The sequence below is a fragment of the Passer montanus genome, unplaced genomic scaffold, assembly GCF_014805655.1.
Source record: "Passer montanus isolate IOZ18808 unplaced genomic scaffold, ASM1480565v1 scaffold49, whole genome shotgun sequence".
In the NCBI taxonomy this organism is placed as follows: domain Eukaryota; kingdom Metazoa; phylum Chordata; class Aves; order Passeriformes; family Passeridae; genus Passer; species Passer montanus.
This window is the reverse complement of record NW_024369818.1, coordinates 4,237,593-4,261,097: the sequence shown is the minus strand read 5'-3', so window position 1 is coordinate 4,261,097 and position 23,505 is coordinate 4,237,593. Positions and strand designations below refer to the sequence as shown.

At 39.7% G+C, this 23,505-nt stretch overlaps 1 protein-coding gene across 2 annotated transcripts in view; it reads left to right on the top strand.

Annotated features, from left to right (window-relative positions):
- LOC120508760 (connector enhancer of kinase suppressor of ras 2-like) overlaps positions 1–23,505 on the top strand; it is a 164,809-nt gene that overhangs the window by 70,668 nt on the left and 70,636 nt on the right. For both annotated transcript variants that reach the window (XM_039722659.1, XM_039722658.1), the window contains exons 4-7: positions 12,346–12,548; positions 13,818–13,905; positions 20,142–20,183; positions 22,664–22,783. In XM_039722659.1, coding sequence (XP_039578593.1) covers positions 12,346–12,548; positions 13,818–13,905; positions 20,142–20,183; positions 22,664–22,783 — 453 coding nt within the window. The remainder of the gene's footprint in view (positions 1–12,345; positions 12,549–13,817; positions 13,906–20,141; positions 20,184–22,663; positions 22,784–23,505) is intronic.

Below are 23,505 nucleotides of genomic sequence, written 5' to 3'. Positions count from 1 at the left end.
TCAGCTCTGCTCCATGTGCACATTGCAGTTCAGTGTCCAATCCCACTGCAGCCCCTGCAGTCCCATCCTGCTTGTTTTTCTCTCTACAGCCCACGGGGTTTGTGCTCCTGGGCTGAGATTTGGATCATTTGTCCTTGGTGCCCAGCTGGAGCAGGAACTGTTTTGTCTCCCTGCTCTGTGCAGAGAGCTCACCATCCCCTGATGTGAACCCAGACCCACACACTAAAGCAGCACAGAACCTGAAAAATATAAAAGCTGAAACCTGAGGTGTCACCACTGCTCCCCAAAATGTTTGTTACTCCATCCAGAGGATCCTGAAGCAGCGTGGATGAAGAGCTGTGCCTGAACCCTTGGAATGCTCCAGGCACTGAGGGACAGCCCATTGACTGCATCCAGCTAATGGAATATTGATTCAGTCCTAGGTAATTATGTTAAATAGGAGGGGAATATTAGATTATAGAGGATAGAGGAGTCTATTTTTAGAACAAAAAGGAAGAATAATACACACTAGTGCAGGAAGAGATAAGCTTCTCTCCTTTAAATGCAAAAAGTGTTATTACACTAACAACATTTAAATTTCTTTAAGATAACCCAAGAACTCAGTGATGTACAGATATTTCCTTGGTTTATTCAGGTGCTGAAAGTCTTAACCATCGAAAAAATTGTTCTTTCTAACGATCCACATGAAATACACTGGTAATTCTTAGTCTTTTAATGAAAAACAATTGCACAATTTCTTGAATGGTATTTCAGATATTTAGGTAAAAACAATATTATAAATATTTAAAATTAGCTTTTAATTTTTTTGTAAGACTTTCTCTTTCTTTCCACTGAAAAGGACTATGTTGCCTTTATTCATTGTGTGTTTCATTTGCAAAAACTTCTTCCCTTGCAGAAAGCAACAGTTCCCTTTTCCCCTTTTCAAATCAATCTGATTGGAAATCTGTCCTGTGCAATGCATGGTAGCAAGCACTATACCATGGAGAATCTCTGTGCCAAGGAAATACAGGGAGTAGCTCAGTGAAAGTTCAAAAAAAGGTCACTTCCCCTACCAAACAATTGCTTTTCTAATTTGCAAGGAACGTTTTCTTTCATAAATTCCTGGTAAGATATTTTTCATGCCACTGTGCTACATTATCAGCATCTATGAGCTGCCTGAATTCCTGAGTAATTATCTGTGATCAGTTATTGTCAGGGATAAATTCATCTGCATGCAAATATCTGAGCATGCACATGCATATTCATGTCACTGTTGTTGACTGAGTTGCTTGAGCAGCCTTCAGCAAATTCGCAATCCAAATAGATAAATGAACTTTTTTCATACTCTCATTAATGCCCATTCAAACGAATCTTGTTACTAATTTAATTTCTATTTGCTGCTCTGAATTGTTATGAATATGTGGAACATTTCTCCAGAATTGGGATATGGAGCTACCACTTCTGCAGGGATCTAAGTTAAATGTTTGATCCAAGTGAAATGGTTGGTGTTGATGTAAGATTTCCAAGACCACCTTATCATTTATCCCCTGAACTTTAGAATTTGAATCAATGGTGAATTATTCAATTTTGTGTTATGTACTGAATCTCCTTTGCTCTGTAATCTTACATTTCTGCCTTGAGATACTTTTAAAAATGAGGAAATGAGGCTTTCTAGGATTGGATGGTTGGTTCTTACACAAAGCTGCTCTGAAATAAACAGAAGTTTAATTGATCACAAGGTTTTGGTAATGAATAAAAAAGGTTTGTGGTTATTAAACAGCGCATTACACATGTGCAGCTCCCTTAGATATTGCAGAGAAAGGTGAATAAAAAGCACTGAACCGTACTGCAAACACTTGGGATGCTTTATCCTTGCCAGCAGAGTTCCCTGGATTGGTTACTGGGAATGCAAAGAGGAATTTGGGTGTGATTTAGGTATTTCTGAGACAGAACATATCAACAGGAGCCCAGTGTACACCGGGGAGCAACAACAGCAGGCTGCTAATGACTCATGCAGGCAGGAATTGCTCATCATCTTTAGAAGTCAGCAGATCATGGTCCAGTATGGCTTTGGAGGAAATATCTCCTGCCATCCTTTGCTCTTGTTTGTTTTTCACAGCATCCCCAGTCAGCAGATTGCTCAGAGCTTGTTTTCCTACACATATGGAGGAGGTCAAGCCACCCTGGCTGTCTGGCTTGCATATGGTTTGTAATGGAAGCCATATGCAGATCAGGCCATCCTTAGCACTGAAAAAAAATACTGGGAACAATAATCCTGGGGATGTGGGAAGAAACCACAGAGCACCTGAACCCCCTCCATCCTCCTGGGCCTCCCCTGTGTGTCACAGCTTTATTTCCCCACTGGTGCCTTCCTGGGAGTTGACATTGGATGTGTTAATTGTGCCCAGATGTCAGCGTGGCACTGGCCAAAGGCTGAGTGGAGGCTGCAAGGCACCCACCACTTTGCCAGCAGGGTCATGGGCAGGATGTTCTGGTCATGGGCAGGTTGTTCTGGTCATGGGCAGGTTGTTCTGGTCATGGGCAGGATGTTCTGGTCATGGGCAGGATGTTCTGGTCGTGGGCAGGTTGCTCTGGTCATGGGCAGGATGTTCTGGTCATGGGCAGGATGTTCTGGTCATGGGCAGGTTGTTCTGGTCATGGGCAGGATGTTCTGGTCATGGGCAGGATGTTCTGGTCGTGGGAAGGTTGTTCTGGTCGTGGGAAGGTTGTTCTGGTCATGGGAAGGTTTTGTTATTTCGTGCTGCTGGGCTATTAAGGTTTTGCTCAAAGAAAAGTATGAGAAAGCATTGAATGTGTTTAGAAACAAAGATTTATTTTTTTTTAAATGCAGATTTGCATCCTGGGATTTTAGATCTAAACTCCTGGTCAGATTTGAGTAGAAAATGTGAATTAGAATCAGAGTGGGAGGGCAGCTCCAAGGGATGCTGCTGAGGAAAAGCAGAAAAAGCCTTCTCCCAGAGAAATTAAATCACAGGTCTGGATCAGTTCTCCTGTTTCTGAATCTGATGGTTCATCATCTCTGCAGAAATAACAATTGGTGGTTTGGATATGTAAATAATAATTTATTACACTTTACAACTGAAATGAGATATGAGCTCTCCTCTCTTTTAAAATTTTCATTTCTTAAAGCTTTGATGAGAATGGGCACTAAATAGCCAAATAGCTGGGTTGATTTTAGGTGTTTAGATTATTTACAAACAAAATTAAATTAAAATTAAGGGACTTGCTGAATGAGTCCTCTAAAACTATGAAAAATATAAGGAGGTTTCAGATGTTAATTAAAATTTCTTCAAGGGGGATGGAAAAAAGGAAAACAGCCAAAATATACATGGAAAAAAATGTAATTAAGGCATTCCTTGAGCATGGTCAGCAGACTCGGAGTGGCAGGAACTGTAAAAATTAATGCACTTCCTTTATACTTGATACCATTATGGCAGTCAGGAGTCTGTGGGATGTGAAGAGCAGATCCCACATTTTCACAGACCTTACCCAAAAATGACAGTGGTGATGGGTCACAATGTGCTGGATGTCATGTGGGACAGTGAGAGAGAACTGTAAAATGCATTTTCGGGCTCTGCACGCCCATCACACACATATCTCTGTCAGGCTGCCCAGTGGAGCAGATTGGTTAAATTCTGTGGGACATTTTTGAAATCTATTCTGTGTGTAAGGAGCTTGCTTTCCTGATTTTTTTTTGTGATTTAGGCACTTGGCTCCTCTCTCTCACCCCAGATCCCTGTGCAGCCCTCCGCACCCAAACCAGGGAGATGTTCCAGTTTATTCAAGCTCACCCAATTAGGGGAGTATTTGTTTATTCCACAATTGAAATCACAGTGCTTCATTAGGATTAAGCAGAGCAAGGAGGCTTTGTGCAGTTTGCTCAGAGATCTGTGGAAGAGCTGCCAGGTAAAAGCTCCTTATAAAATGTTTAGGCAGGAGATCAGGGATCCTGTTAATTCCTGCTCATCTTAATCAGGGCAGGAACTGGTGCTCTGTGCAGCTTTAGGCTGGCCTAGAGAGGGGCAAGCCTTACATAACCTGAGATCCCTGAACAATAAATCTCCATCTCTGACCTCATCTGCTGCTTTGCTCTCACCAGGAGCCCAATCACCTGACTCTGAAGTCTTAAACATAAAGTTAACAATTTATTTCAAAACCTTATTCTGAAAAAATACCCGTTTCAATGGCTGGCTAACAATCTTTTTGAGTCCAATTTTTAAGGAAAGAGTACCAAGTTCAAATTCTTATCTTAAATAAAAATCACATTTGTTAACAATGTAAAAACTTTCCAGGGTACCTTAATTATGCTTGATGACATATCTATATCTATATATCTGATATCTGTATATTTAGATATATATAGTATATCTAAATATACAGATATCAGATATAGTATATCTTTAGATGTATATATAGATATCTCAATTGCAATGTAAGTGCTAAAGCTTCTTCTGTAGATAAAAAAATATAATGCAGATCTTAATTTTTTTGAATAGGTTAAAATATTTAATCTTATTTCTAGATCTGCTTAATTTATCTATTTACAAGATAATGGGAAGGTGTGTGGAGTGCTCAGGAGCTCCGTGACACGTTCCAAATTACAGACTCAGGAGACAAAGAATTGTGACACAATTTGCTCCAGCAAGGTGGGATAATTATAATGGAAGGGAGAACAAGGGGGAGGAAAGCTGCACATAAAAAAGCATCGAGGTGTTTCAAATAATAGACTCCAATTTGTATTATGATGTTGCATATTTGCATAGTATTAGCATAGTTATTAATGAACTCCATACTTTTATTTTGGTGAAATGTCACGTTCTGTGCACATAAACTGTGCTATGATACTGCAGTTTAACTGGAATGATGGGCAAATGTTGTTCAAGAGAGGCAGAAGGATGGGGTTTATTATATATTTATGGTATGTTATTATGCTAATTTACTGATTAAGAATGAGAAAAGCTTTTAAAGAAAAAGCTGAACCAAATTTGGGCCATATTTTACTGGAGCTGCATTCCCCAGCCATGCATGGAAATTATTTTTCTAATACATTTATAGTTTTCAAAACAACAGCACTAGGATTTTATATATACATATAAAATACATAAATTATTGAATATGTCAGTGTATAAACTGTGTGAACTACATCTAACACATTCTCATTAACAAAACTTATATTTTCTTTGGTTTGTTTTAACTTTTTATCAAGTGGTGTCATAACTTGCATCAGATTGTAATAATTATCCCTATTTCACCATTCAGGAAATTTTAGGTTTTGGGTTCCAGTCTCTAGACCTGAACTTGTGCACTGCTTCATAGGCTCCCTAATTTAAAATTTATTTGGCCTTTTTTAAATTGCCATTCAAACCAAGGATGAGCAGCCTGTAAATTCTTTTTCAAGAGGAAAACCAGACACACCTGGTGGAAATGCACTGCCTCACCCACCTGGACTTTCTGCTATTTCAATATCTTCAGTTTAAGTTGTATCATAAAAACTTCACCACAAAACTTTAGTGAAATCAAAGAAGTGCTTACAGAATCAGGTTTTCACTGTTTCAAAGCCTCTTAACCTTTAAAAACATCCCTCCAGAAAGGAAATTTAAAGGGAAAAAAAAATGCTTTTTGACAGTTTTCATTCTATGTATGTGCCAGAAGTATTTATGCTAAAATCAGAGTGTGTGATTAATTGTGGCTTTTGCTTTTCCAGTCAAACAGGCTGTGTTTGCCTGGTTTTATTAAGAGCTGGCTGGCTCCATGCTGTCCCCAAACTCTGACTGTCACGGCAAAGCTGGAGCAGCAGCCAGAGCCTGGCAGAGCAGGGAGCTGCAGGGTCCCTGAGTGCCCAGGGACAGTCCCAGAGCTCCTCTGGGGATCCCCCCAGTGCTCCCAGAGCTGTCACTGAGCCCAGGTAGGACAGGGGTGGCTCTGGCACCTCCTGGGGACCAGGAGCAGCCTGGAAGGGGCCAGGGAGGGGAGCAGAGCATCCCCACGGAGCTGCTGAGGGGCTGCACACCCACAATAAATGAATTTATGGGTGACCTGAGAATGGCTGAATTGGGGAATAAGTCCCTGTAGATGGAGTTTATACATTCCCAATAATTTAGAGCATTTTTAAAGCTTTAGCATGAAATGTAGAAATGGGGCTGCAGCTCAATATTTAGGTTGTGGTGTTTTAAATGCCTTGAATGTGGTGAATTCCATGTAAGGTGCTTGAATTTCAGTCAGTGTTGTTTCCTTTCACCTCCTCAGTCAGATCTCCTCCTCTGCCCTTTTATTTCTCTTTTTTATTCAGTGAAAATTGTAACAGTCTCAAAGTATCACCTACAGAAAAAGCTGTGGATGCACCCATGTGTTTGTATATTTATACATATACATTACACTGTTTGTATATATACATATATATATCACACTGTTTTATTATATATATGTATTACACTGACGCTCTTTTTTATTCAGTGAAAATTGTAACAGTCTCAAAGTATCACCTACAGAAAAAGCTGTGGATGCACCCATGTGTTTGTATATTTATACATATATATTACACTGTATATATACATATATATATTACACTGTTTTATTATACATATGTATTACACTGACTACTCACACGAATGACAACATGAAGAAAAATTACTATAATTAGAAAGAAATCTGTTTTTAAGGTAAGTTAAAGTCATTACTTATGCAATATAAACTGTTTAGTTAAAATTACATCCTGTGCCTATTAAATTTCAATGTGCATTCATTATTTCTATCTCTGTATGTCACGTTATGACAAAACAATTTCATTATAGCTCTACCTGTAAGAAAAAATGCTGGAGGAGGGTTTCCACAGAAGAAATAAACTCTTCATGTGCTGTAGGTATTTTGTGCTTGGCTTTTGATATTCAGGTGCTGGTGTTTGCAAAAAACTGCTTAGCACTTGGATATTTTTCCCCATTATATTAATTATTTTTTATCTTGATGTTGGCTCCAATAATTTGATCTATTTTATCTTTGTAGCTAAAATTCTCCCAGATTGCTTTATTAGCATAAAATCCTCCCTGTGATGTTATTGCTTACCTTCAGTAAGGTATGAGAACACCTGAAGCCACAACTGAAGATGTTTTTAATTCCAATTCTTTGGATATGTATGAAGCTCAGATTTTATATTGTCGGATGGATACAGAATTTGCTCAATTATTTAAAAATGGAACGTTGAACCAGAATGTAAAAAACAAGCAGAGTTTTAGCTGGAATTGTGACACAGGCACAGGGCAGGAAGGTTCAGTGGTGAATATGTGTTTAGCTATTTCTGCATTTTGGGTTTATGGCATTAAAAAGAGGAGAAGGCAGATTTCAATTGTAAGATTATTTTTTTAAGATTATCTTTTTGGAGGCAGATTTCAGTTTCCAAAATTCCAATTTCAATTATAGGGAGTATTCAACAGCTTCTCTCTTTCATCATATCTTCTCTGCACTAGGAAAAACAAGAGTCTGCTTCAGGTTGCTAGGAAAAAAATGTCATTTTTTCCTGTCACCTGAATTCTACCATTTCTGACAAGAGCCACCTGTTTTCTGCTCTTCAGAAAATCCCATCAAGTGTGAAAGCCTTGGGGGGATCTGTTCCCTCACCACCTCCAATAACCCCAGCCACCAGCACAGCAGCTCAGCCCCAGCAGGAGAGGGGAACCAGGACAGAGAGCCTGGAAACGGGAGAATTCCAGGGAAATAACTGAATTTAAGAGCTGTGCTCTGCAGGCAGCCTGTCACTGTTAGGCTGGATGTGACATACACACACGTGATTAGGGTCTAAGAAGAAAAAGTTTTTTTATTCTACGTATTCTCTAGCTTATATACTCTTAACAAAGCATGATTTTAAGTCATTAACTACATCACAATAACTTATTGTATTTATTGGTGCAGAGCAATTAACATCAATATAATTGGCAAAAGTTTTACAGAAATTTAATAAGGTGTGAATACACATCTATTTATGCACGTAGCCTAGCTTACAAAAATGTTCATGTATCTTCTCTAATCTGTTTCTATGCTGAAGGCTTTGTTTTCTTTGTTATGGACACACTTGAAAAGCATCAATTGCTATTTGTTCTCTTAACTCAGCTTTGCTTGCAGGGCAGCTGTCAGGCCCCTCATGGCATCCAGCAGAGTTATCCCTCCCCAGAGCAGCTGCACGCCCCACTGAGGAGTGGCACTGCCAGCACAGCTTCATCCTGGGCTTGTGCTGATGACATTCATCCCTAATGAGCTTGTCTGCCTCTGATCTCACCCTCGTGTTTAATTTCTGCCTCCTGAAATCCTCCTTTGCAGCTCCTCTCACGGAAAGGGGTGTCAGGAGCTGCTGAGCTCCAGCCTGGAACAGGGGATCAGTCGCTGAATAAACCAGATAATCTGTGCAGGTAATAATGCTGTCAGTGGAGATACAGGAGTTCTTACTGTTTGAGCTGTGCTTTTATATGAAAAAAACTTAAAGATTTAACAGATTTTCCAGTCATCTCTTTCTGTGTTGAAGGTGTGCTGTTGCTTTGGCACTTTCTGCAGTGTTCCTGTCCAGGTCTCTTTTTCTGAAATGGAGCATTAGTGACTCACTTTAGGCAACTTTCTCTTCTCATTAATCAGCTTCCTGATCCAGATTTCAGGATAATTTGACAAATTATGTGGCTGTGTGGTTCTAGACAGGCAACATCTGGGGTCGTTTTGGTAGTCAGGATTCATTCTCTAAACTTGTGTATCCATTTCCACTGATTGAGTCATTGATGATGGAACAACCTGAAGTGTCCTGAAACAGAACCAGGGAATGGAACAACCCTTTCTTATTCATTTTCCCCTGCTCTTGGGATGAAAAATAATCCTGCCTATGCTAATGGCACCCTCTTTCCCCCTTTAGAGGTTTTCTCTTTTATTTTCCTGTCTTTCTTTTTAAACCAGACATTATACCTGGGATTCACAGTGCAAGAAAGAAACCACCTGAATCTGCTGCCAGGAGACAGAATTTTCCAGGCTCAGGAGCACCATTCCCATGGTGTGGCTCACAAGAGCAGCAGATATTTAACTCAGAATGTGAGTTAGAAAGGAGCAGAATGTGTGGCTGGGAGAGCTGAAGTCTGGCCTGGCAGCTGTGAGCATGATTCAGCCTGGCAGCTCTGGACTCTCTCCCTTACACCACGGAGACGAGGTGCCTGCAGGAATTAGAGGAGATCTGGGTTTTGGCAGTGCCATCCACAAGGCTCCTCACCTGCTCAATCATTGCCAGAAACCACTATGGTTGTGAAAAATGAAGGGATGGCAATAATGTTGAGTTAAGAAAGATTTCTTGTTTAGATAAATATTAGAGGTTGTGAGGTTTTAGAGGATTAAATAGTTGGTTATAGTTTAACAATACTTACAAGGTTTGTTATTTAATAAGGTAATATATAATTTTTAAACTAAATATATAGTTGTTATAGGGTTTTTTTGTTTTTTAAACTTACTACTTTTACTTATTTTTGTTGTATTGTGGATACTTTTGTCTAATAAGCTTTCATAATAGTTTTGTCTTTCCCCTTTATTGTGCCCCTCTCAGTCTCAGGTAAAACACTAACTTGCATCAGCACTTCTACTGTGCTGAAAAATTTCCTTTCATCTTCTGATTATCTTTATGGATTCATTTTATCTACATTTTGCTGTATTTTAAATTTTATATTGACACTAATTGAGGTTGTCATTGGCATGCAAGCGATAAACTCCAAGATAAAGCAAAGCACTTTTTCTTTGTGGGATGGATTTCCTCTCACACATTTCCTGCTCAGTCCTCTCTGTTTTCCAGTGGCTGCAGAAGATCTCTCTGGCTGATTGCACTTGCTGGGATCTGAAATTCCCTCTGGTATTTATAGATTCAGTGATCCAACTGTGTCCTTTGCTGCTTAACTCCTCTTAAAAGTAAAGTGACAGCTTTCCAGAGCTTTTATGCAATAACAAATTATTGGGAGAATTTTTTTCCTGCTTGTTTCCACGGGAATAAGCAACCAGGAGGATCTAGTTCATCACCCTTGCAGCGTGCTGCTGAGTGTGCAGAATGAAACCTGTTCTGAGGGAAAGCAGGCCCTGCCCAGCTGGTTGAGAGCTGCAAAAGGCATCCCAGTGCACCCACTTAGTCATCATCCTGGCATGAGTGCAAGCCAAGAGGAAAATAGAGCAGGGGAGGGAATTCCTTCAGTGCAGTAATGAAAGATGTGATGTTACACAGATGACACACTACTGTCACATAGAGCTTGCTCTTTAAACTTTTCCAAAGGAGAATTATTTTCTTTGGTTACACTGTTGCTAATTCTGCTGTAAATAGAGCAGGGGAGGGAATTCCTTCAGTGCAGTAATGAAAGATGTGATGTTACACAGATGACACACTACTGTCACATAGAGCTTGCTCTTTAAACTTTTCCAAAGGAGAATTATTTTCTTTGGTTACACTGTTGTTAATTCTGCTGTATTTACTCCTGGGGGGAAAAAAAAAAAAAAAAAGTTGATGAGAGTTTTTTCTCATCTGTAGCAATTTAGTCTTGAACTGGATGATCTGGTCCCTAGCACGAAGTTTTAGCTGTGATACAGCCTAACAGTGAAATTAATTCTCTCCCTGGTATTTCAATCTAATTCTCTGCAGTCAGCTAAGGTAGCAAAGTGGTTCCTTTCTCCTAGATTTCCCTCCAAGCTGGAGGCAAAGCCTTGATTTATTTCTCAGAGTGAACTTTGACAGGGAGAATGGCTGGCAGGGAAGGCACTGTCCCCAGTGCCAGCTGTCAGAGGTCCAAACCATTTCACCAAGTGTTTGTCTGTGCTTTGTTTGCTTTCCATACAATCCCAGTTTATAATCTTGTTATTGGTCAGCCTATTTCCCTTTTCTGGAGTTGAAAATTATTATTTCTAGTACAAATATCCATGTTGGCATCTGTCAAGAAGTGTATTTTTTTCAATTCTTTATTCTCTGCTTTGAGAAAGAAGTTTAGACAAAAATATTAATGTGTGATATTCATGATTATCCTCTGTAATATAAGCATAGTTGAAATTAAGAGTAAGCAATCTGAGAGTTGATTTTGTTTAAATGTTCATTAAATTCTTTCATGTCCTACATCCTGTGGGGGCTGCAAAAATCTGGGTTCAATACAGTGTGTTTGAGACTTTCTGTGTGAATTTGAATTATTTAATGGATTTGAACTATCTTTGTGCTCATTATCATGGTCTAAGTGGGGAACAGACCTGGTGATAAAAGGACTGAGACACAGATGAAGGAATGTGGATAAAGGGGAAAGGGACTTGTGTCTGCAAACCTTCAATTACATTCAACCCTTCTCCTGCCATCAGCACTGGAACCATGGACAAAAATCCACTCAGAGCTCTTAAATATGGAACTGGCTGCAGTCTCTGAGCCACGAGCAGCATCTCCCACAGATTCTCTGCTCAGACTGTTCCTGAGCAGCCCTGGGGAGCAGGAGCAGCCCTTGCTCTGCCCTGGCTGGGTGTTCCCTGTTCCAGATGTGGACAGCTGTGTCCAGCAGCAGCAGGGCTCAGCAGAGGCTGCTCCTGTGCTCCCCTGGGCAAGGCCAAGCTCCACTTTACTCCTGGTTCACAGGAGAATGCTCTGCTCAGGTGCAGGAGCTCCAGGAGCTGGGATCCAGCAGTGGGACAGCTCCAGAGCGAGGTGACAGACACCCTGGGCCACAGCAGAGAGGGGACAGTGCCCTCCCTCAGCTCCCTCCCTGAGAATGGGACTGAGGTGTGCTCCTGTTCCAAAAAGGCAGGAATTTGACCTCACCCTTCTTGTGTTGCTAATGACTCCTCCCTTGACCCAAACCCTAAACTCCACCCCTGCAGTACCCTATAAAATCCCCACAAACCTGTCTTTGAGCCGTCTTTTCATCTTCGTCCCGCCCCTCCTCCCCAGGGGTAATAAATGGATTTTTGAGCTTTGTGAAACCAAGACCCATCTCATTTTGCTCCCGTGCCCTGCACCAGCAGCTGCACTCTCCCTGGACATGCTGAACTCTGTTGCAACGTGACAAAACATGGGACAGACCTTGGGACTCAGCACTTGGGATCCTTTTTTCCCTTCCTTCCCCCAGGGACGTGGCTGAACCCAGTGAGTTGTGTTGGACAGTGAGTGCTGCTGGCAGCAGAGGCTGTGTCCCAGGCTGGCTGTTGTTAATGTGGTAAAGATTGGTTTTGGAGATCTGTGTGTCCCAACCCAAATATTCCTGTTTAATCCCAACCCAGGTACCCAGAGCCAGCCTCTCAGCCACGGCACTCCAGGATGTTCCTCCTCACAGTTTGGTTCCTGCAGCTGACCACACACCCTCTCCATCTTCTTCTTTCCCCCAGAATTACGGTTTGGAGACTGAAAACCTGAGGACTCTGTCTCACAAGCTGAATGCCTCAGCCAAAAACCTTCAGAACTTTATAACGGGTAGGAGGAGGAGTGGCCACTACGATGGCAGGGCCTCCAGACGACTGCCAAATGATTTCCTTACCTCTGTAGTTGACCTGATTGGTGCTGCCAAGAACTTACTCGCCTGGCTGGACAGGTAATTAACTGTTCCTCAGTCCCTTGTGCATGAGAATAATTCTTCGGGGAGTTTTGTATTTGTTCTTTCTTTGCCTCTTGGACTCTTTTATTTTAATATTAAAATTGCAGGTCTGGAATTCTAGCTCTAAATTTTTAGAATTTTGTGAAATATTAGAATCAAAAATTTAGTACTCTTCTCTGTCAGGAGAGTGTTAAAATTTGCTCTAAATGCCTTTTGAGATTCTTTCAGCTGGATTTTTTGTGAATTTAATATTTCTGTGCTATTCTCACTGCCACGACTGGTAATATCAGAAATTTCAGAATGAGGGGCAGGGAAGGAAAGCTTGTGGAGCTTGAGCTGTCTTTCAGTCATCAAAACGACACAGAAAAGCTGGAGTTGAGCAAATCTATTAAGAATGTTCCAAATAAATGATAGTACTTGCTTAATCTGAAAATTAAATGTTCTTATTTATCAGGAGTAGACTGGATGTTTTAGGTACAGGTGTGATGCTTAATGCTCAACAACCAGCATTGGTGTTTTACATTTATGAACTGAGAATTTGATTAAAAGTATCTCTGTGACTGTGGCAAGACAGAAACCAAAACATAACCAGCATTTTTCTTGTTTGGAACAAACAAACTTTGGCTTGTTTTTCTTTGTAGTTATAGCAGTGAATAGCTTTATCTGGAGTTGGAATGCTCTGGAACATATAAATGGCACCTCAGAAATCACAGTGAGAGTGAATCAGCCTCCTTTACAGGATTTGTATAATCCTGGTGACATCTTCCTAACCTAATGCCAGCAGTCATATTCTCTCAGGCTATGACCTTGTCAGCTCTTATAAATTCAAACGGGGTCAGATTCAGCCAGAATTTGGAAAGCCTGAAGAGAATCTGAGTTGCAGGAAGCTGTGACTAAGTAAGCATTACTGTGCTCTCTGAATTAAGTGCTGATTGCTGCTGAGGAGTGATGTCATACCAGAAATGCCATCTTTTTGATAAGCAGTACAAAGAAAATCTGGGCTGCTTATGGTTATTTGAAATCTCCTATTTCTATTCTCCATAAGAATAAGAACTTATGATGTTCTGGCCAAAATCCAGTTTGCATCCTGCCTGCATTATTTTTGTTTCAAAGGTGTATATTACAAAAGTTGTGCAATTTGCTGCTGGAGATGAAAATGATTTGGCGTTTCTGTGCTGTAGAACTCACCCCTGTGTTAAATATATCTGCCTGTAGTGTAAATTGTGGTTCCTAATTCTGCGTAAACTTATCCTTGCCCTGTCCCAGGTCTCCGTTTGTCAGCGTGACAGAATATTCACTGCTGAAAAACAACATTGTCCAACTGTGCCTGGAACTAACAACCATTGTGCAACAGGTAGGAGTGGCTCTCTGCTCTGAGGCCTTTCACATCACTGCTTGAAAAAACTGTGATAGAAAAATAACTCCAGCTCTAACATCAGCAGAAAAGTTGTTACAGCATTGCCTCCCTGTTCCTTCCATGCTCTCATTTTTTGGGAGGGACAGGAAGATTTCTGGACTTTGGGGATCCTCTTGAATAGATTGAAGGATGGTGTGAAGTTAAAAATAATCCACTTTGCTCTGGAGTGGACAATTTCATGTCAGGTGGTTGGCCACCATGTAAGCCTTAGACAGAAGAATAAAGCCACAGTGGAAAACAACTCCTGCTAGAAGGTTATTCCAGATTAAAATATGTGTGATCCAAAATATTTTGGGGACAAGTTCTTAATATACACACAAATACATCCAGAACCTGCTGTGGCTTGTTCACTGAAAGGAGAGCCAGCAGCATGGAATTTTCTATTGTAATATACAAGTTTTGTATTGCAATATACAAGTCCACAAGTACATAAAAGTAATTTATCTCGTCTTTAGTTCTATGAGATATATAGAATTATAGAATATACTGTGTTGGAAGAGACACACCAGAATAATCAATTCCAACTCCTGGCCCTGCACAGACACTCCAAAAATCCCACTCTGTGTCTGAGGGCATTGTCCAAACACTCCTTGAATCAGGCTTGGAGCTGTGACCCCTACAAAAATTAGCATAGAATAGAATTAACATAATACAATATTATAATAACAGTCTCTAGCAATGTCTGCCCCTGAAGTGAGACAAGAGGTGACACACAGGTACTGAAAGACTGAGGGTAAATAAATTTTACAAATATTTACAATGAGCTGCTCCCCTTGTGAGCAGATAAAATATTGATGAGACAAAAAGTGTTAGTGCAATATGTGCAGAGGTCAGAGAACAGGCAGGGCTGTCTTGGAATGAAGAAAAGGAAAAAGATGAGAGGGTTGAAGGAGGGAAAGCATGGAGAAAGCTTAGCTTAAGTCCAGTTTATAGGGGCTTTAGGCTGGGCCTGTCTCCAGTGCAGAGGACTCCCCTGCCTTCCTCTGTCCTCTGCTGCCTCAGATTTCCAGGCACCCTCCCTGCAGGCCAGGCACAGAACAAAATTTCAAATGCTTTTTGGAGCAGTAAGGCAGCAGTAGTATTTCTGAAAACTTTCTTTCCACTCTTCTTTAAGTCTATTTCAGTTCTTGGAGCTAAAGAACTAAGGCTGATAAATATGTCATTGTATTTTACATTATTATGCTTAATTTATAGTAGTCAGCTTTATTCCTCCTGGAAATCTTGTCCTTTATGCATTTTCTTAGCAGAAAACAAAGATCCTTTTTCTCTTTTCTTAGTTTAGAAATTCCTATGTCGGCATTTAATTATTTATGTGTCTTTATTAAGCTTTCTCTTACAAGGTGCTTATAGCACCAGGCTATTTTTTGATTTACACACTAAGCAAAATGAACTTCTCTACAGTATCAAAAGTCCAGATTCTGATTCTGTCCTTCAGCTGATATTGCACTTTGTTTGTGTGAGTTTGATTTTTCCCTGTGGTCCAGGTGAAAATAGAGTAATTTTGAATTGCTGCCTCCACTTCTGTTGTTCATGTCCCAGCTTTTTGGCAGATGAAATTCTGTTCTCCTCTGCCAGCAATAGTTTGGTTTTTTTTATTTTTTCCAGTCCTTCAGCTGTAATCCCACAGCTGTCCTCCTTTTGACAACTTAAAAACAATCTTTTAGCATAAACTCCAAGTCATTCCAAGATGAAAAATGCTTGGTTAGTGCATGGGTTATGCTTTAAAAATGCTTCAGGTTACAAATCAAGTTTTGTCTTTTCTTTATCTTATTGTCAGATCTGGCTTGTTTGATGGTTGTCTGTTAAGTTCTCGTTATGTTATATTAAAATTAGCACCAGAAAGAGCAGATAAAACCAAATCAGTCATAGAAAGACAGCTTTGCTGTCACTAAATCTGAGAAAAATTGACCTTAATGTGTGAAAGCAGAAATGTCTCACCTAAACCAGAGCTGCAGGCTCAGCTGTAGGCTGGAATATGAATTGAAAGGCATAACTAATAGGAACCTGGGTCTCAGATCCTTTCAGATGCTCCTTGTTTTATGAATTATATACATTTTAAATACCTCCTTCAGCCAGTGTGAAAGTAGCAGTCAAGGGTACAGATCTGGCACATTAAGTGAGAAATGTCTTTGGCATTTTGTGCAAATTGAACATGGTTTCTGTGCACGACTTGCAGCTGCCACTCCAGGTGAATTTTCTAACAGGGGACATTACTCTGTAACCTTAGTTTAATATAGAAAGTGCTTATGAATCTTCATGCTCAAATGTCCTGTGTGCTCTGAGTGACATAACCTTAGATCAAATTTATTTTAATCTATTATTATCATTTACATACCATGCAAGTGCTATGATGAATAGTCATTTATTTAACTTTAAACAGCTGCTCATGCTGGTTAAAAGAAAACCTCATTCTCTAATTTCAGAGGAGATTTACAGCTGTCCATTTCTGTTTGGAAATGTGCTTTATTCTGCTCAGTTTCCTGAACCCTTTTGATCACCTCCACTAAGTTACTGTAAAATAATTATGTCATGCACAGAGCTGCAGAAATATCCTGATTTTGAGGTGCAATGTCCCATCAAAATGTGCTTATAATAATATGCAGAAAAGCACATTAAACAGGGTATTGAGATGTTTGAGCCCTCTGCTACAGCTCAGTTTCAAGGTGCACTCACTCCTCCTGCTCTGAAATGGGATCCACCAGAATCACTGAACCAAATTTGGGGCTGGTCATCCTTTAGCACCAAGGCTGCCCTAGGGAAAGGCAGAGGAGCAGGGGAAGAACAGCTTTGGTTTTTGTTCATAAATGCAGCCACTGGTTAATTTTTCATTGAGTAGGAAGAGTTCCCCAATCCTAGAGGCAGCAGGGATTATAATTTTTCTAATTATGTCCAAGATGTTTAAATCTGAGGTAGATGCTTCTGATACACCTGAAGAGCAGACTTTCTACAAAAAGAGTCTTTGTCTTACCAAAGGATGTCAGCACAACTCAGCCTAACTTTTCTCAACAAAAACCAAACAAAATTCTGCTTTTTCTTTCCTTCATTACTGTCTAATTAACCTCACTGAGATAAATTCAGATACCCTATAATGGATTTTGCCCTATTTTTAGACAAATACTGTGTTTGGGATGCAGCATGGCTTTTCTGGTGTTTTAAAGCCATCTAGTTTGCACTGCTACTGAGTTGTTTCTTAGTAACTTCTGTACCTGGTGTAAATTTTAAGTCAGCCTCCCCTGAGAAGGTGGTTGGACCAGATAACCTCCAGAGGCCCCTCCACCTGAATTATCCTGTGATTCAGCAGCTGCCATGCAAAACCTGGGTGTTATTTTCAGTTTGAACTTTGCAGACTTCAGCTTTCAGCCCCTCCATCTTATTTTGCTTGCATTTGCTAAAGAACATTTCACCAAACATCTGTTCACTCTTTTCTAAAAATACACTCTGATCAAGTCTCTACCTCTGAACCAAGTAAAATGAGTCAGTTCTGTGCATGTGCCATTGTATATCTGCCTAATTCCAGAGTGATCTCTTTCTTTTGCATGTCTGAATTTCAGAAGTATTTCATTTTATGCATGCCAGCAATGTATTCTGAAATATCACTTTGTCATATCCACCACTCAAAGGCTGCTGTAGAATTTTCCTGGTGTTGTGGTGGAAATGCTCCTTTACAGGGTTTTAGTTTCTTTCCAGTAGTTGACTAAACTCATGCTGTTTTATAGAACTAAGTTAATGAACTCAATATTTCACTTTTTTTAAAGTTTTAGTTAACTGTCCTCAAGAACTTGCCATAAAACCCTCTTTATGTCAAAAATTTGTGGTCCTTGCATTTTTTCCTTCTTTCAGAATTAGAAATTGAAATTTTGTCTAGAGTGTGGGTGAGCACAAGTCCCACTGACCTTTTTTCTTCATGAATATGCAGAGGAGCAGTTTCACTTTATCAGAGACGAAGGTGGGCTGCACCTTTCAATTTTGAATATTCAGAACAGTGCAGTCCTTGCCTGGTTTGTAACACTGCTCCTGTGACTGGTTTTGTAATTCCTGGGGTTTATCCTCTTACAGAGGGGAAATAGAACACAGCTACTAATTTAAAGATTTTTTTTAAACTTTAAGAACAAATATTTTTATCATGTCATCTTACTACTGGAGAACATAGAAAGAATGTGACTATAACTATTATTTATTTTCTAAGAAAAATACATCAACATCCTAAAAATGGTAGTCCTGGAAGATTATTTTTTTAATGAGATCCCTAGTGCATTGCTATGTATCAGAGAAAAATAAATCAGAGGGATATTGTGACCTACATATCTTAATATTTCAGTGTAACACTGCAAGTGCTTTTAACCTCTCAGTTAAACTAGTCTGATGTATTTTAAAAAGAAGTCAATATGCATCTATTTTGGAAGGAATCCCAAAGCCATTAACATTTTTCATGCTAATGTAATCTTGAATGTGCAACATAAGTACAGCCAACATTAATTCTGCTCTACAAAACAGTAAAATTTCAGTTTTACTATACATAAGTCTTCTATTCTTTGACCTGAAGTAATTAAGTGTGTTCAGAGGGAGGTTCATATTGTATTTCTAGCACAGAAATTAAAGGAATCATTTAGACAGGAACATTAGCTCTGGAGCCAAGCTGGAAGCCCTGCTGTGATCATTTTGTTCTCTTGGTACGTGGAGGGTTAAAAGGAGATGCTGGATGAGCTGTTTGAAGTGTGCAAAACTTGTAAGGAAAACTGCCTTGGGCATTGCCAGCCAAACTGACTAATTGAATTTTTTTTGTGCTCTAGAAAATAACAGTATGAATACAGAGGGAACATCAAAGGGATACTTGACCATGAAATGCTAATATAAATTCTTCTGTGTTCCTTGGTACTCCCAATCTTCTGATTTCGACTTTCTTATTCTGTAGCAACATTCTGTAAACTCTAGTCACTTAGAAATTAATTTCTCCACAGGAGTAACAATACTCCAAAATAAATATTGACCTTGAGAGCTGAGAGAGGGGCTTCCTTGGGCTGAGGGATTGGAGGAGCTGCCTCAGGGAAAAATCCACGAAGGGACACCCAAGGGACAAGGTTTGGGAGCTGGAGAGGAGCAGCCAAGGGTTTGGGCTGCTGGAAAAGGGGAGCAGAGCCCTCCAGAGGGTGTCCCAGCCCAAACTGAGCATGCAGGGTACAGGAAGGAGGGGTTGGAATTGTTCTGTGCGAGATCTGAAGTAATTAATTCTTACTGCAAATGCATTAAAATGCAGTAAAAAGAGGAAATCTTGAGAACTACAGGAAATCTTAAACTGCTTGAGGGGATATCACAGAATATTCTGAGCTGCAAGGGACCCACATGTCAAGCCCAACTCTTAAGAAAAAACCCTCAGCCTTGGTGTTGCCAGGCTCCGACCAACTGAGGGAATCTTGACTTACTTGAAGGGACCTTTCAGCTATTATCAGTAAGTTAAATTTTATTTGGAAGCTTATTTAAGGAAAAAACTAAATCAAGAAGACAGGTTTTTAAAATTATCCCATATAATTATCCCATCTAAATGATCCCACATCCATTTCTGTAGAAAGCCTTTTCCAGCATGGAAGAGCACTTGGAGAAGGATTTAACAATTTCCCAGCATGATAAAGGGAGAGGGAGCCTGGCCAGGGCTGTGCTCAGAGGGAACCAAGGCTTGGGGAGACCCTCTTCTAATCTCACTCTGCTTGGAATTGATATTTTAATGTATTTTCCTTTTTATTTTCTATTTTAGCAGACTATAACCTGAGATTTGGAGTGGCAGGAGGAGCTGGGGCAGAGCTGCTGGGGATGGGTCAAACCCCTTTGCCATGGCTGTGTCTCCATTTCCAGAGGGTCACACTGAGGGGAATTTCAAACATTAATAAGTCATAGAGGCAGTTTAGCAATTTGTATGCTTTGTTTCATGAAAGAAAAACAATATTTTAACCCCTGTAATAACACTAAAGCAAAAAGCAAGGTAAGGGTGACACTGAAATTATGGAGTGTAAGATTGATTATTTATAAAAATGACAGCTAAAATAGGAAAATGACCACTCCAAAAGTAACAATTCTTAAGGTTCATCAGGAATATAAATCAGCATAAAACCTTATGTGATTTCTTAATAAGAAATTTAATGTGACATTCATTTAATTGGTTTTGTTCTGTTTTACCACAGGATTGTACGGTGTATGAAACAGAAAATAAAATTCTTCATGTGGTAAGTAATTCTGCTTTGGTATTCTCTATTTTTACCCCACATATAGCAATTATTTTTTTTAAAAATAAGGCTGCTGTGGGATAATACTTACTCTTAAGAGTTCCTTACTCTTTGGCATAATTTCTGATTAATTATATCAGTTGCTAAAAATTAAAGCTCCCCACAGTAATGCTCTCTGTTATAGCTGCAGTTAATTACAAATACAAAATTATGGGTTTAGGTTCAGAAGCTGCACAATATTCTGTATCGTGAATATTCCTACCAGAAAGGTTGGTCAGATCCACGGACCTGCTGCATCACTGGTTGTCACACTGAGCATTTTGTGCCTTCAGAACTCAAAAAAATCTGATGACAAAGGGGAGTGGAAGAATCTTATTCAAGATTATTGATTAGATATTGGCCTTTAAGTTCAAATACTTTATATTTTCCTGGTACCAGCACAGAAACCTGTACTGACACTGAGATAAAGCCTGTGGTGAAAGAACTCTCAAAGGATTTACAAGTTCAGATAAGCTTTTGACAAGCTCTGCCCAAGTGCCTGACTCTTTTTCTTCTTTTTTTTTTTGAAGCCTTTTGCACATACTCTGCTTCCAGCAGGGATTAAAATCTGTCATAAAACATTGATGTGCTGTTAAATTTAGAAAGCGTGCAGTGACTTTTAGAGGGGAAAAAAAAAGCTTACTATAGCAAACCTGGGTATGAATAGAACTTTTAAAAGCACCTGACACCTTCTGGGATTTGGGGTGTGTACACACACACACACACACACACACATTTTTATTTTTTTTTAATAGTTATAGTTATTTATTTTTATTTATTTATTTGCACCTTTTAGCCCACAGTTCTGACTGTGGCAGGGACACCTTCCATAGACCAGGCTAATTTGACTGAAAATTTCTTTGTTGTTTATTTTACTAAAAAAAAAAATATTTCCATGAGGCAACTCTAAAGCATTACAGCAGAAAGTAGAAAGTGTTTTTCTCCCTGGGGTTTAGTCTGCATCTAATCTGGGAAAATGCTCTCAAATGTTGAGGCATAGAGAGGTTTTCAGTTGGAAATTTTGTCAATATCTTGATATGCAGTGGTTCAAAAGGTGGATAAAAAATGTACTCACACACAGGGGCACCCACTACACTGGAGACTTCTGAGATTTTTGAGTTTCTCCATCCCTGCTGGGAGAAGATGAGACCCAAACTCTGCTCAGGGGTTCTGGCCCCGAGCTGAAACTGCTTGAAATATTTGTGGAAATGGTGACCTTTAGCTGCAGCCACCTCCGTGGGATGCTTTGCATCTTGCAGCTGATAGAAAATCCAGATGCCACAGCCCAGGCTCTGTCCCTGGATTTCCAGATGAGTAACTGCACAGTGAATGGAAATCCAACCTACACTTTTGGGCAGTTAACTTATTCATTGTGACAACTTTATTTGTTTAACTTCTGTGGATAGTGTCAAATGAGATATTAGAAAGCCTCATGGTTTTGCAAATGCCTGAAACAAAACTTCCCTGAAGGGATTTCACTGGAATTTGCTATAATTAGGAAAAATGAGAGTACAGTCCCCAAAGCAAAATAGAGGCACACAGCACAGCCCTGACCAGAAACCCATCCTGAAATTCTGTTAAATGAATTCTTTCACATCAGGTTCAAACAATTTCAGGCACAGACTTCTTGAAGGAGTGTGCTTTAAGCAACACAGAGAAATCTGGCAATAAATCTTTCCCCATGAGTGTTGTCTGAGGGTTCAGCTCAGCTCCCCCCTGACCTGCAAACTTTGCTTTGACAGATGGGTTTAATCTGCCAGACCCACTGCTCCTGTCCATGCAGTGGGGCTCCTGCTTTGGAGGTGTTTCTGTGCATTTGCATTGAGATTTTGAGATCTTTAGCTGGAAGGCAGGATAACAAAATCATGGCCTAGTTGTGGTGATGTAGAATATCAGCTAAAGGATGTGTTCAAAGATGCATAAGAATTTTACTGTAGGAAATGGGTTAACTAAGGCACTTCTCTGCCAGGGTAATTTTTAACAAAGGAAATTTTCCAAGTTGAAGAGCAGAATTCTCCTAATTATCACAGTTGGTAGGGATGATGTCATCATTTGGTAGCCAAAATAGGTTATTCAGTTGCATAAGGCATTTATTTTGACATATTTCACTCAACTCCCATTGTATTTATAATAATAAGGATAAAGTCCATTGGGTTTGTTCATTTATTTTTAAAGTGCACATGAAGCAGAGAAGATTAGAGATACAGATATTCTTCTACAGCAGAACTGTACATGCATGTACATTTTCTTGACATTGCATGTACATTTTTCTTGAAAATATCTATGGATATTTTCTGTTCCTTTAACCACTTGACTTTCATACACCTGTAATTTTACAGTGCTAAGAATTAAAATTATCTTTTATTCTTGGTTAGGTCTTAGAATAAGAACTTCTTCACTTGTGGTTTTGAGGGATTCTATTGACTTGTTTTGCTTTGCAGTGTAAAACCCTGTCTGGGATCTGTGACCACATCATTTCCCTCTCCTCTGACTCTCTGGTGTCCCAGTCTGCACACCTCGAGGTCGTTCATCTCACCAGCATCATGCCCAGTGAGGGGTTGGTAAGTGGCAAAGCAGTTTCAAGTTTAACTCTTAGAATGTTCAGCACATGCCTCAGTTCTTTGGGGTGATTTGGTTTTTGAATTTATCAAGAAATCAAAATGTATTTTCATGCAATGTCCTATTTTTTTTGGTAAGCTGAATCAGATCTCTGAAGGTGGTTTGATGGAATTTAACTAAACAAAGGGATTGTTTGGGTTTTTTTCAAATTAAAACTTGTTTTACCTAGGGCTTCACCTGTAACTGTATGAGTGTTAAATCTGTGATCCTTCAACAGCCAGATTGCAGTTTTTCAAATGTACTGAAATAATCCCCAAACGCAAACACATACAAATAAAATCAACTAATGTCATTCATGTGCTTTCAAAATGAGTGGAAAGTCTGTGCCTTGGACTTGCATAAATAGAATTATATGCCTCACTTATGATCAGTTCAAATAAAACTTTCAGAAGTATCATCCCAGGAACAAAATAAATCTCTCTTATTTGTAAATTGTTGCTCACTGAGCAGCCTGGTTGGATGGCTCTGGACATCCCAGCTGCTCTGCACTGGTGGTGGGTCACAGCAGTGAAATGTTCTGCAGAGACAGTTTCAGAGTTATTTGGCTACAGCTGTCAAATATTAATGTACTGATACATTTTTTGGGACAATGGATTTTGGTGACATTTTAGTGGTTGGTGGGTAAAGATTTCTGCCTCCCCTCTGTAGTCCCTTACTTTGCAGC